The sequence below is a fragment of the Mesocricetus auratus genome, unplaced genomic scaffold (assembly GCF_017639785.1).
Source record: "Mesocricetus auratus isolate SY011 unplaced genomic scaffold, BCM_Maur_2.0 Super-Scaffold_15014, whole genome shotgun sequence".
NCBI classification, from domain to species: Eukaryota; Metazoa; Chordata; class Mammalia; order Rodentia; family Cricetidae; genus Mesocricetus; species Mesocricetus auratus.
Window position 1 is genome coordinate 64,571,313 of NW_024429186.1, and position 14,060 is coordinate 64,585,372.

General features: G+C 38.5%; 1 protein-coding gene across 2 annotated transcripts in view; it reads right to left on the reverse strand.

Annotated features, from left to right (window-relative positions):
* G2e3 (G2/M-phase specific E3 ubiquitin protein ligase) overlaps positions 1–14,060 on the reverse strand; it is a 42,640-nt gene that overhangs the window by 20,893 nt on the left and 7,687 nt on the right. For both annotated transcript variants that reach the window (XM_040743132.1, XM_040743133.1), the window contains exons 3-6: positions 12,447–12,544; positions 9,709–9,810; positions 5,462–5,586; positions 4,186–4,351 (exon numbers count right to left, since the gene is read on the reverse strand). In XM_040743132.1, the coding sequence (XP_040599066.1) occupies positions 4,186–4,351; positions 5,462–5,586; positions 9,709–9,810; positions 12,447–12,544 (491 nt within the window). The remainder of the gene's footprint in view (positions 1–4,185; positions 4,352–5,461; positions 5,587–9,708; positions 9,811–12,446; positions 12,545–14,060) is intronic.

Sequence of the window (14,060 nt, forward strand, 5' to 3'; positions counted from 1 at the left end):
GTTTTTAGCTCAGTATTGATTTTTTCCCCCAAAACAGAAATACTGAATGTTCCAACAGTGCTATATAGCAAATACACAACCACAAGCCAGAGGACATCCAGAGGGGTATAAGACACTACACTACAAAGTCTAGAGTGAGCAGCAGTCCCCCAAAACTAGTAACAGATGTTCATTTAAGTTCTGCTTCTTTCTAGATGAAAAATAATGCTGTGTAGCAAAACTAGTAAAGAACTCTAGTGGCTAGGCAACAACTGTAAAATTATGAGAACGTATTATCTGTATGTGTGTCTACCTATGTGTGCATGGGTGTACATGTGGAAACCAGAGGCTGATGTCAGTCTTTTCACTTAAATTTTTTGAGGCAGGGTTAATCACTGAAGCTAGGACCCACCTATTTCGCTAGACTGACTTTGCCAAGGACCCATCTGTCTCTGAACCCTTTCACTACCACAACTGGCCCATGCTGAGGTTAAAGACTAGTGCTGACATGCCTGGCTTTAGAAATGCTGTTTTTTGAGAAAGTATATATGTGAACAAAGAGAAAAAGCCCACAGATTAATAAAATATTAATAAAATAAAAAATGAGTAAAAAGCCAACTTTTAGAAGAAGTAGAAGTTTGCCAAGAAAAAAGAATGAAAGATATTTCAAGGGAAGTTTCCATAGTAAGAGAGCATGTAATTAAGAAATATATTTTGATATGACATTCTGGCCAAACTGAACTAAATAAGTCTAAACAGGCATATCAAATTCAGAAAAAAGGGAAGCTTTGAGGAGAGTATAATTGTCAGGAAATAAAAACTATGCCAATTAGTTTAGAGCAGCAAAGAGTGATTACAACAGAAGAAGACACAAAACTATTAGCTGGACTGTAGGGAGAGATTTTAGTACCTGTAGCACTGGCCACACCCATTTGGGCGTGGTCACAGGTACATAGAGGCTATAGGGCTTAAAAGAGCTGAGGGGAAAGAGACATGCTCTGTTGGTGTTCCACTCCGGTCTCAGAGAGCAGCAGAACGCTGACCTTAGGTTCTCAGCTTCTCATGTAAGTGACTCCTCCCTAAATAAATATCATATGACATCCCTATCCTGTCTAAGTTAGTCTACTGCTAAGGGTATACCTGCACAAATAAATACTGACAATGAACCATCAAAAAAGGATGAATCTGATATTTGGCATCAATGTCTAATTCTCTTAACCTATATCTTTGCAAAAATCTATTTCTCTTTACTTCCTAGTACTCTTGTAGTCCCAATTCACTTAAACCAACGCTGGCTTTGGAGTTGGATTTGGCTCTCCTCCTCTAAATCCAAGCATGTTGTTAAAATAAAATTCAGAGTTTCTGTATTATATCAAGTAGCCAATTGACGTAAGACAGAAGAAAACAAAATCCAGGGGCAGTCATGTTTATACTTGGTTCCTTCTCTGAAAGTCTAGTTTCCTTCATATTTACTATCTTCTTTATTGTTGCCTTTCCTGGTATGCATACATATAAAAGTTCAAATTTCTCTGTAACAGCAATCATGGAACACTCCGGAAAGAATATGGGGCCCTGCTTCGATTCCTCCTGATCTGACTTGATGCATCTAAACCGACGATTACCACCCTTAAACCAGTTTGGGACAACATCGTTCTACATAACTTCAGACTAACTAGATGAAATGGTGCACCTTCTTATTACACTCTGGCCAGAGCCTCAGACGAAAACGTCAATCAAGTATCTCCCGCCAAACAGAGACTTGTTGTAGCTAGTCTACTTGAGACTTTCACTAAACTAACATTTTCTTCCTACAGAATCCCATGAGGTTATTGCTGTCCCATTCCAGTAGGAAGCAATTCTGAGAATACTACGCCCCCTTTCCCTACTGTTGATATTACAGGATAATTTACACCTGTTTAGAGTTAGTTTTCAATTGTTTAGGGTTGGGGATGGAAGGAGGTGTTCAGACTTGGGCATCTCTTTCAGATTTAGGTTTGGATGGAACAGATATGCTTAGGATGGGATATAGATAGATTATTATATCTTCTGGTGATTTATAATGTTTATTGCAATTCATCATACTGTCTTCTTTCTATTCATGATGTTTGATGCGTAAATATCTGTATCATCTTCTATGTATATATGCTTGATATATGTTTGAGACATTCTGTATATTAACACAATTTAGTTTTAAGACTAAATCTTTTCTTTAGACTAACAGGGGAACTGTAGGAAGAGATCTTATGCCCATTTGGGCATGGTCACAGGAACACAGAAGGCACGGGGCTGAGGGGAAGAGACATGCTCTCTTGGGGTTCCGGTTGGGTCTCAGGGAGCAGCCGAGTGCTGATCTTAGGTTCTAGGCTTCTCTTGTAAGTGACTTCTCCCTAAATAAATATCACATGACATCCCTATCCTGTCTAAGCTAATCTAGCTCAATACTGGAGGTAGATTAAGTTGAGGGACAGTTGATGGATGTTGAAAACGAAGTAGAGAGGATGGCAGTCTCATAGAGAGGATGGCAGTCTCAGGGGCCTAGCACACGGTATACACACACAAGAACCATCAGAGAAGAAGTATTATGTTGCTAGAATACCTAACCCATTGCAGACAGAAGACCATATATCTTACTAAACATGGGATTTGCCACTAAAAAGTATCTGGTAGAAAAAAAAAAGAAAGCAGAAAGAAACCTGAGACAAAACTGATCAACTAGCACAGAACATGTTGAGGACACCAAGTCTCTAATAGAGAAATCCAAACTAAGTAAACACCATTCTTTTCATTTTAATGTCTAGTCTCTTTTTACAAAATTTCTATATGTAGTGATTGAAGTAGTTAGAAATAATATTGCTAGAGTGGTATATTTCTCATTTTAGATTCTGTTAGAGAAAGTGACTGAAGCATTATTGTGCTCTAATTGATTATAGCAACTGTTTACTGACATATAAAAGTCACGTTTCTTTGTGGAGAGAATTCGTAACTAATTTTCTAAAAAAACAGCAGCAAGTTTTTTGTTAGCAGCCATTATTTATAGGGTCTGTCTCACCTCTGCCCACAGAGTAGTGTGTGTGAGAGAGACAGAGAGATAGCTAGAGTGTGTGCTCACGCGCATGCGCTCTACAGCAAGTGCCCAGTGCTTCTAGTTTTCAATAACAACAGAGTGTTTATTAAAACTCATGAAAACATTGGGTCAACATAGTTGTCAATAATTAAAGTCACCTAAATACATTTAAGCAAAATTACTTTTTAAAGGGCTTTCACACAAAATGATTACTTCATCAACAGTAAGGATTACACTTCATGACCGTTTTTAAACTGTACTTTCTTGTAATAACACACATTTGTGTTTGAGAATTACAAGCATCTCCAACAAAATAAGCTCCAATTTACCATATTTTAACTGACTAACCTAAGGATGAAAGTCTAAGACTCTATTTTTAAAAAAGCAGAAATAAGTCAAGCTTTATTACCTCATTACTGCTAGTACTTCTAAGATTTTTTTGAAATATAAGTTTTTTTTTTTTTTTTTTTTTTTTGGTTTTTTCGAGACAGGGTTTCCCTGTGGCTTTGGAGGCTGTCCTGGAACTCACTTGGTAGACCAGGCTGGTCTCGAACTCACAGTGATCCGCCTGCCTCTGCCTCCCAAGTGCTGGGATTAAAGGTGTGCGCCACCACCGCCCGGCGAAATATAAGATTATTTAACACCTGGTAACTTTCAAAAAGTTTGTGGACAAGTAATAACCAGAAGCAGTTCACTTTACTGAACAAAATAAAATCTAAGCTTTACAAATCAATTTTTAAAAAGTAAACCTTTGGTATTTGGCATGGTTTTGTCTAATAGCAATTCCAAGCATTTCAAAATATTTAAGAATTTTCCAAATAAAGACATTATATATACATTGAGTGCTTAGCCTTCTGCTTGCTTGCAGTGAGTATTAAACCCAGGAGTCTCATGCACACTAGGCAATCAATACATCATTGAAGCACATCTCTAGCCCCAATTTTGTTTTTTATGATACTGTCTGTCTGTCTGAAAGAGTGAACACATGTTTATTAAAGAAAAGTGAGAAAAGAGCTCCTGAGAGTAACATAAACTCTGAGAGGAATACTGTTATTCTATTGCATTGACAACTTGACACCAGATTATAATTCAAATCAGCAAACAGATTTTATAAGACACAAAAAGTTACAAAGCTGTATTACCTGTAAACAGTCTCTGTGAAACCAAGCATTCTTACAACAGGGACTCAGTAATATGTTATAAGTTGGAATAGGCTCAATATATTCCAAACAGATGGTACACTGAAAAGTGTCTCGGTACTTATTAGACGTAATTACTTGAACCGGTCGATGTTTCCAGCAAAATGACCTGAAAATGGAAATGACTTAAGAATATATAATGAAGTAAAAAATACAACTCCGTTAACATTGTAATTTATAGACTTAAGAGAAAATCCCCTTCTGTTTCACAAATGCATCTAGAACAAATGTGGGCCCTCCAGTTTAACAATCTATAATCAAGGAGGGTGAGCGCCTAAAGATATAAACTTTGTGGTGGTGAAACTTACCTCATATACTTTCAATAACAGTATATAGATAGTTCTGTTATTAAAGAGCATATTTACTCTTGTACTCATTGAGTCAGAACACACTACTGCCCTTAGCATCACATAACTTAAGAGGGGAACTTAAGCACTCTTCATGTATCAGTCAAATGCAAACAACAATCTAGTCCCAATAGACTTTATTTCCTTTGTATTTCCTAAGGGTTACCATGATATAAAAGTAAATATGAAGACTCAAAGAAATACTCATGGCACCAATTGCCAAAATTTACAAAATCTTCATGTTTGAAGTTGTACTCAGGGATATGCCAGGGCTAATTTTGATTTTTTAACTCAACCAAGTTTATAGGGAAACAGAATTTGTGTAATATAAAAAGTTGAATATGAATGATAATCTTGGGTCAATTTTAATAGACATGGCAACTCTGAAGTTTTATCAGATATAATTAACTCCAGAAGAAACCCAGAACACAATATTATATACAAATATATACATACACACACATACATACACACATATATACACATCTTGCATATCTTACATATATAACATGTATGTATAAATCCTGTACAGCTTTATAAAGTAATTTTACATGGGAATTATATCGTTGTTCTATCCACTTCCCATTGTTCTTTAACATTTATACTTAATTTTTGAGTTAAAATTTTTTTTCATATATACAAAGTGTTTTTCCCATGTATATATCTGTGCAGCAATTGTATGCCAGGTGCCCCCAGTGGCCAGAAGAAGGCACTGGATCCCTTAGAACTGAAGTTTCAGACAGGTGTGAGATGCCAAGTAGGTGCTGGGAACTAAGCTTGGGTTCTCTAGAAGAGCAGCCAGTTCTCTTAACTACTGAGTCATCATTCCAGTCCCTCATATTTAATATTTAATTAACAGTTAAATAACTCACGCAAAATTGCCAGTAAACTGGAAAATACATTCTTTCTGAAGTCCACAGGGCAAGTGATAACTTCGTTTACATTTGGGTACAACACATCCAATTGAAGCACCAGTTTTCTTGCAAATTGTACACTTCTAAAAGAAATATGAAAACAGGAGCATAATATAAAAATTTTCAGTACTACAGAATGATCAAATAATGAGTATTCCTTGTGGAGAGACTAAAAAGTTATCGCTACACTGATAGTATATGCATTTCTAACAAAAATGAGAAAGTTTTAATATATGTGCTGGGTGTTTTCTTCTTTTTGTCATTTTGACATGGCATAGTCTTTGGAGAAAGGGAACCTCAGTTGAGAAAACAGCTCCATCAGATTCACCTGTAGGCAAGTCTGTGGGGGCATTTTCAAGATCAGAGATTGGTGTTTTGGGGGGGGGTGCTCAGCCTACTGAGGCTGGGCAGGTAATCCTGGGTTGGATAGCCGAACAAGCCATGGGCAAAAATCCAGTAAGCAGCGTTCCTCCATGGTCTCTGCTTCAGTTCCTACCTCTAGGTGTCTGCTTGAGTTCCTTCCCTCAAGGATGGACTGTAACGTAGAAATGTAAGATAAAATATACTATCTGGGCATGGTGGTACACACTTTTAATCCCAGCACATAGAAGGCAGAGGTGGATCTCTGAGTTTGAGGGCTAGTCTGGTCTACAGAGTGAGTTCTAGGACAGCCAGGGCTATACAGAGAAACCCTGTCTTGAAAAACCAAAAGATAAAATATACCATTATTCACCAAATTGCTTTTGGCCATGGTGTTTCTTACAGCACTAGAAAGGAAACTGGTGTGGTCACCAACGGGATGCTAAAATTCAGAAAATGCTAGTATCATGAACGGAGGTGGAAACAAACTTTTTGCAATGTAATGATTCAGGGTCTCAAGGTCTCCTATGATGAGTGTCTTTATCAAAGAAAAGGTAGGCCTAAAACACAAGACACTTGGAAAACAGGCTCTATGAAGACAAGAATCATGAACAAGGGACAGGAAAAACTATCCACAGTCATGGTGGGTCAGGGATACAGGAGGAATTCACTTGGTAATCTTTAGCAAGCTCCAACTTGCCCAACACTATGCTTTATAACATTGAACTCTAAAATCGTGTGTGACTATATTCTGTAATTTCTTAATGGCAGCTCCGGGAAAATAAGACCATAACAGTGGCACGTGAAGAAAAAGACAGTAATTAAGATTATATACCTGAACCTAAACACATCTTGGAGCCCTTATAATGGTCAGTGATACAGGGGTTAGTGTCTCCCTGCTAATTCACAAGTCACCCAGGTCATAGGAGGAACCCTGGAGAACCTCAAAACTCTTCCAGTGAACTGACAAAAGGGGGGAGGGGCAGGAAGGGGAGCACTCCTCTTGAGATCAGAATACCCTCAAAAGAACAAAATATTCAGAGGATTTAGATGTTTTAAGAAAATTGGTAGCTATAAGGGAGATTCCCTTTAATTCTAAGTTTGTGATTAAGAAGTTAAGGATTTTTGATATTAGTATCCCTCCCTTGGTCCTTTGGTTTATGCTAACTATTCAGACAATGTTTCTCTAGAGCCCTAGATCCTCTATTTTCCCAAGAACTTGCCTTGTGCTAACTAACCACTCACCCAAAAGAAGTGACTGTCTCCACTAAAATAAATGTTTTATATGCTCCTCCGTAAGCCTTCATAGATGGCACTGCTTTATTTTCCCATCTAACTTATTTTCCACATCTGGTACACTGAGAGTAGGACGACTGAGCAGGGGACAGAAACGTCTTTCTTAGCAGAGCATCCTTGGATCTTCTCACTTAAAGACAAGTAACTATGTTGCTCGTGACAAACAGCATCTCTATCTTTTCTCACCCAGTCTTCCCTCCATCTCAAGATGGAACCTGAGTCAAAGACTTTCTCTGTTCCTAAACCTGTCATTAACCTAAGTGACTTGAGCATTTTTGTGACAACCTCTGAGTTTCTGAATATCTCAATGCTCTTTGCCCCCACTCGAGCAAAATGATAAATTATCACGTCCCAAGCGGTTCACTATGGAAATCACTATTTCAAGTGTCACATTAAGATCTTCTCATAATGGTGCTGGAGAGATGGCTCAGCAGTTAAGAACTTCTCATAGTTTCAACTTTTTCAGTCTTCAACTCCCATTATTTCTACTCAGACCAAATACAGACTAGAGTTTTTTCCTAACAGAAATAGCAATTATCATATGGAAGCTTCAAAACTAACTGAATAAGCAAGACATTAAATTTAGGACACATAAAGAAGGGTCATTAGCCTCACAGAGACAAAAAGATTACCAGTCTACATGGTTGTGTAATTTCTACCTTAACCCATCATTCCAATCTCAGCAACTATGGTACAGGAACAAAACGTACATGGGTGAGTAAACTCTAAAAAGGACTGGATCAACAGAATCAAACTATAGTCGTGATTCACAACAGCTAAGATATTCACCAACAGATAAAGACACTATGAGATGTGTGTATACACACACACAAAATACAATTTTATTCAGACATAAAAAAGTGAAATCATAGAGTTAGAGAGATGGCTCAGAGGTTAAGAGCACTTGCTGCTCTCCCAGAGGACCGGGGTTCAATTCCCAGAACCCACATGGCAGTTCACAACTGTCCATGACTCTAGTTTCAGGGGACCCGACACCTTCACACCAATGCACATAAAGTAAACGAATAGAAATGGAAATCACTGCATTAAACAAACAAACCAACATCAGATAGATACTGTAGCATGTTTTCTCTTATATGCAAATCCTACATTTTATTGTGTGTGTTGAGAGAGAAAAATAAAAGGGAACTGGGCTGGCTAGTTATGTCAAACTGACACAAGCTAGAGAGGAGGGAACCTTAACTGAGAAAATGCCTCCATAGAGAAGCCTGTGGGGCATTTTCTTAGTGATTGATGTAGAAGGGGCCAGCCCACTATGGGTGGGGCTACCTCTGAGCTGGTGATACTGGGTTCTATAACAGCAAGCTGGGGCAAGCCATAAGGGTACACTAGTAAGCCGTGTCCCGCCATGACCCCTGCATTCTTACCTCCTACCCCCATGTTCCTGCCCTGTTCTGAGTTACTATCCTGAGTTCTTTTAATGAACACTGATGTGAACATATAAGTCAAATAAACTGTTTCCTTTCCAAGTTGCTTTTGGTCATGTTTCATCACAGGAATAGTAACCCTGACTAGGAGGAACCGTAAGAAAAGAGATTGTTCCAGAGGGCGGCAGACATTTAATAGGGGACCTTAAGTGTTCAATCGTAAGTGTGACTTATCTTAGCCTCTCCAAGGCTCAGGGACCATCACAGAACACGAGGGATGTTAAGAACCAGATGGAAAAAGTGCAGTAAAATGGCGCCTATGGAACACGACAACGCTCTTGTCCTCTCTCACAGCAGCTGTGACCATCAGCACAAAAGCACACAAGACTGGCCTATCAGCATCCTATCATGGCGTGAAAAGAGTTCATAGGTCTCCCCAACACCCCTGACTTGTCTAGACAAATAATGGCAGCCAGGGAGTTTAAGGTTAAGAGGCCCCAAATGTTTCTCATTATCTACAGGCAGTTAACAGTTACTAGGGGAGGAGGGACATTTTTTCCCCATGGCACTGCCACTGTAAGGAAGCCAAACTCCTGTAACAAACCTTTACCCAGGATGCTTTATCTAATAAAACTCAGTAGGTCATCAAAAAAAGAAAAAGAACATGCAAGTAAAAGAGGAGTAGGTGAAAACGGACCCACAGGACTAAGAGGGAAATGGAGGGAAATACAGTAAAAATACACATATATGTACCAAAATCCATGCTATAACTCATTAGCATATATAATTAACATATGCCAATAAAATCATTTTAATGGAACAAATGGGAGCAGACAAGTGAAGGGGTTGGGAAGAAAAAGACTAAGAACAAAGTGTGTGGACCAACTTCAAAAACTAGAAATAAATAAAACCAAGTGAATACAATGATGAGAAAGGTGAACAGAAGTTCCCTACTGCTAAACACTTTATTCGGTGTAGGTTAAATTCTCTACTGCAAAAATATAAAAATGTTCTTTTAAAACTTATCTTGATAAAAATGTCCATTAGCACAAAACACCATAGCCATAAATTTCTAGTATAGGAACTGATAGAAGAAACTTTGCAAGGCAACACTAGCAGTATCCGTGGTACTTAAGAGTAATGAATAAAACAATTACTTACCAGTTTAGAAGCTCTATTGACTTCCTTCCTGATGTCTTCTACTAGAAAGCCATAAACTCCTTCTTCTTCTTTACCTCTCTGCCAAATTCCACTTGACATTAACTATGAATATATTTTCAATTAAGAAGAAATCAGGTTGGAATCAATAAATTACAATTATGATTTTCATGGCTAAACAGGAGGCAACTGACACCACTTGGCTTTGAAGATATTGCATATTAACAGTGCATACCCATAAACTGACTCAAGGAAGATTTCAGAAGCAGGGAGAGGGAGGAGATAGGGCATGGAGGAAGGAATATTCCTTATCAGTACACTCCAGTGTTCTTATTCCACGGGTAGTATTGCAGGATTTTCATACTGTTCATAACAAAACAGAATTTTAATAAGGCTAAGTCTAGAGTTAATACTTGTGGTGGTTGGGATAAGAATGACCCTCATAGGTTCATATATATTTGAATGCAGAATTACCAGGAAGTAGAACTATTTGAAAGAATTACAAGGACTAGGAGGTGTGCCTCACTGGAGGAAGTAAGTGTATTTCTGGAGGTGGGTTTTGAGTACAGTCTCTCACTGCCTCTCGCTTTCTCTCTCTGCTTTCAGATCAGGATGCAGCTCTCAGATACCTCTCCAGCACCACCTGCCTACCTGTCACCATGCGCCCTGCCATGCTGCCTATAAACTAAACCCTGAAACTGTACACAAGCCTCCAATTAAACGATTCCTCTTACAGGAGTTGCCTTGTCATGTCACTTCTTCACATCAATACAACAGTGACTAAGACAGTGTGCTCTTCTGATTATATTAAAAGACAGACTATAAGTAAAACTTTAACAGTAGTAAATACGCTAAATAATTAAAACACATCAATAGCCGGGTGGTGGTGGTGCACGCCTTTAATCCCAGCACTCGGGAGGCAGAGGCAGGCGGATCTCTGTGAGTTCCAGGCCAGGCTGGACCGACAGCCTCCAAAACAATACAGAGAACCCCGTCTCGTAAAAACAAAAAACAAAACAAAAATAAAAACAAAAAACCCACATCAATAAAAGTAGAGTTTGCAATTAGTAAACTTTGTTTTATTCTCAATAATATCCTGAAATACAACTAGTACATATTTGTCTAAGACTTAGGTATAATAAATAATCTGTTGATTAATAGAAACAATTCTAAGTCTTCATAAAAAAAAAGAGGTTGAGTGGAAATTTATTTTGTTACCACATAAACAGACTCTAATGCCAACTTTGTGTTCTCTTAAAGGCACAGTATGAACTGATTAGATTCTTAGACTAATCTACAAGTATACTGAGGTGGTGTTAATTGTCAGCCACAGAACCCAAGTATGTCACTGGGGGGTTACCTTGACTGCTTTAACTGGGTGGGAAGACCTGTGCACTATGAGTGGTGCCATTCTCTCTGAACCCTGAAGAAGTGGAGAAGAACTGAGCATTGTGGATGTTTTCTGGCTCTCTCTTCATATCAGACAATGGATCAGTTCTCAAGCCCTACCACTGTGCCTTCTCCTCCAGGACACTGAGGCTGGACTGGGAGCCAGAGCAAAGTCTGCCTCAAGTTGTTCAGGGCATTTTATCACAGGAAAAGGACCTAAACACAGTATCTGAGACAACCGCTGTCTTGGATATTACCAATGAATAATTTAGATGATTCCCCAGGAAAGTACTGGACTAAGCTCAATAGCATGGATGATGACAGGCTTAAAAATATGTTGATGAATTCATTGATTCTCCTTCAAGAAGTGGAGCTTAATTTCCCTTCCCCTTTAATACAGGATAAAAGGTAACTCAACTGTGACACAGAAAATAAATCAGAAGGGGTAATGATACATGAAAACTAGGTAGGTGATGGTTTCATCTAGGCCCCCCCACCCCATCTCTATCATAATTTATTTTGAGGGAAGCCTCATTATACACTGTGAGCAGGCCCTCTGAGAAGAAAGGAGCTTATTTCCTCCAGGAAATAAGGAGCTGAGCCTCTTGTCAATGGCCAGGAGCAACTGTGTCTCAAAGCTTGTGAGTGAGATTGCCAGCTTTTTAGTAAAGCGTTCAGATGTATATGGGTGGCATCTAAATTAGAACCATATTAACAACTCAGCCAAAGTTATCCAGAGAATACATGTTGTTTTCTTCTGTTAAATTTCAGATAGCAACCATAAAAAACTGGTTTCAAATATAGCGGGAACTGATGCAGCCTTCATATGCTAAGGTCTAATATGCCAGGACCTTGTTTCATTTCAGATTCTTTGAAATGGGACCAGCAGAAGGAGGTAAAATAAAAGAAAGCAATCTATGAATGAAGTCTTTGCTTTTCCCCTGGGTAAATCATATCTCCTGTTTCCTTTCTACTAACATTAATTACCGTTGGCCAGAACTTTTTCTTCTAGGTGCTCTGAGAAATAAAATACTTTTCTTTTACTCCCTGAACCTTCAAACAAGTCTTTTCTGTGACATATCACTAGCAACAAAGTAAACAAAACAGTGATAAAAAGCACACTCCCCTTAGAGATCTACCATTTTCTCCTTTTTTTAATAGTTTGACAAAAACAGGCATGGATAAGTCTTTATATGCACCAAATAATCTGAGGGTCTTAAAATCTGATGTAAAAAATCATATTTTATATAGAGATGGATAGATTCAGAAGCTAAATGATTTACCTAATTCTTAGAAATTAGTGTCATCTATTTTCTCTTTAGAATACACTTCTAGAACTAGAGTATACTCACCAAACAGTAGTAATGGACACTGAAATTCCATTTCTCATAAGTTTTCTTTTCTCCATATTTATTGGGGCAATCATCATCTTTTCGACAGAAAATACAAGCTAAAAGTAAAAAGTAGGAAAATATAAAATATACCTTAAAATTACAAAATAACTTACAGAACTATGCTTCTCTGATGTGTGTACACAGATGAATAGTGACCATAGTACACACATGGTAGTCAGGACAACCTCAGATGTTTCAGCACTCCCTTTCCTGTTAAGACAAGGCATCTATGTCATTTGCCACTGATCATACCGGGTAGGCTGACTCATGAGTTTCCAGCCAGTACACTGTCTCTGCCTCGCATCTCCTGTAGGAACATCAGGAGTGCCACCATGCAGAACTTCATGTGAGTTCTGGACATCAGACTAGCATGACAAGTACTTTACCCACTGCTACAAATCCCCAACTGCTGAATTTTGTCTAGCTGGACAATGGCCTTGGGTGGTTTGTATCTACAGTTACAGATTGCTAGTCCAAAAGAAAGTAATATAGACCTCATTCGCAAATAAATGTGATTATGTTTTGATCTTTGTTGTTGCTCCCTAAGGGATGGGGTCAAATGCTTGTTTGTTCTGGCAGCATCAGAATCCTCTTAGGGTCAAAACAAAAACAGTAACTACAACAGTCTAGGGGAGGCAGCTGACAGAACAAAAAAGAAAAAAAAAACTAGGAAAGAAGTTGGGAAGAATGGATATATAGGGGAGTAAGGATCTTAAAATGTTTACATATGTACTGCAGAACATAGGGGGTCAGGTGTGTACCCATGGGCAAAACTGTGCTCATAAAGAGCCAAGAAAACAAAAGTTGATTGCTGGAGGACCTTGAAGTGCATTCATACCCAATACATTAAAAAGACCTTGAATCGGGCTGCAGAGATGCCTCAGTGGTTAAGAGCACTTGGTTGTTATTCCAGAGGACCCAGGTTCAATTCCCAGTACCCACATGGCAGCTCACAACTGCCTGTAACTCCAACACCTGACACCCTCACACAAACATACATGCAGGCAAAACACCAACACATAAAATAGTAACAATTTTAAAAAATTAGTTGAGCAGTGATGTTGCATGCCTTTAATTCCAGTACTCAGGAGGCAGAGGCAGGCTGATCTTCTCAAGTTCAAGGCCAGCCTGGTCTACAAAGCAAGTTCCAGGACAACCAAGGATACACAGAGAGATCCTGTCTTGAAAAACCAAGGACATCTTGAATCACTAAGGGCCCTGAAGGCACAAGACACTCAACTAAGTGTTCACGTTTACAGCTGACTAAAACTCAGTAAACAGTCCCACTTCGTTGTATTTACTGTCAAAACTACCTTTTACCAGAGCAAACACTGTTCCTATTACGCACAGTGATTTAAATTAAAAACTAGAGGCATTTATCTGGGGGGAAATTAAGCAAGTTGGAATAAAGGTATATTCAGTAAGTGTACAATGATAGTACATAAATCACTGCAATTTCCAAACCACTGGCATTGCTGCTATAACTTAGGAGGCATAACAAAAAAAGACAAAGGTATGTAGGGGTAAAGGAACTGGTAGGAGTGAATTTCTTTGTTCAAAGTAAGGTAGAGT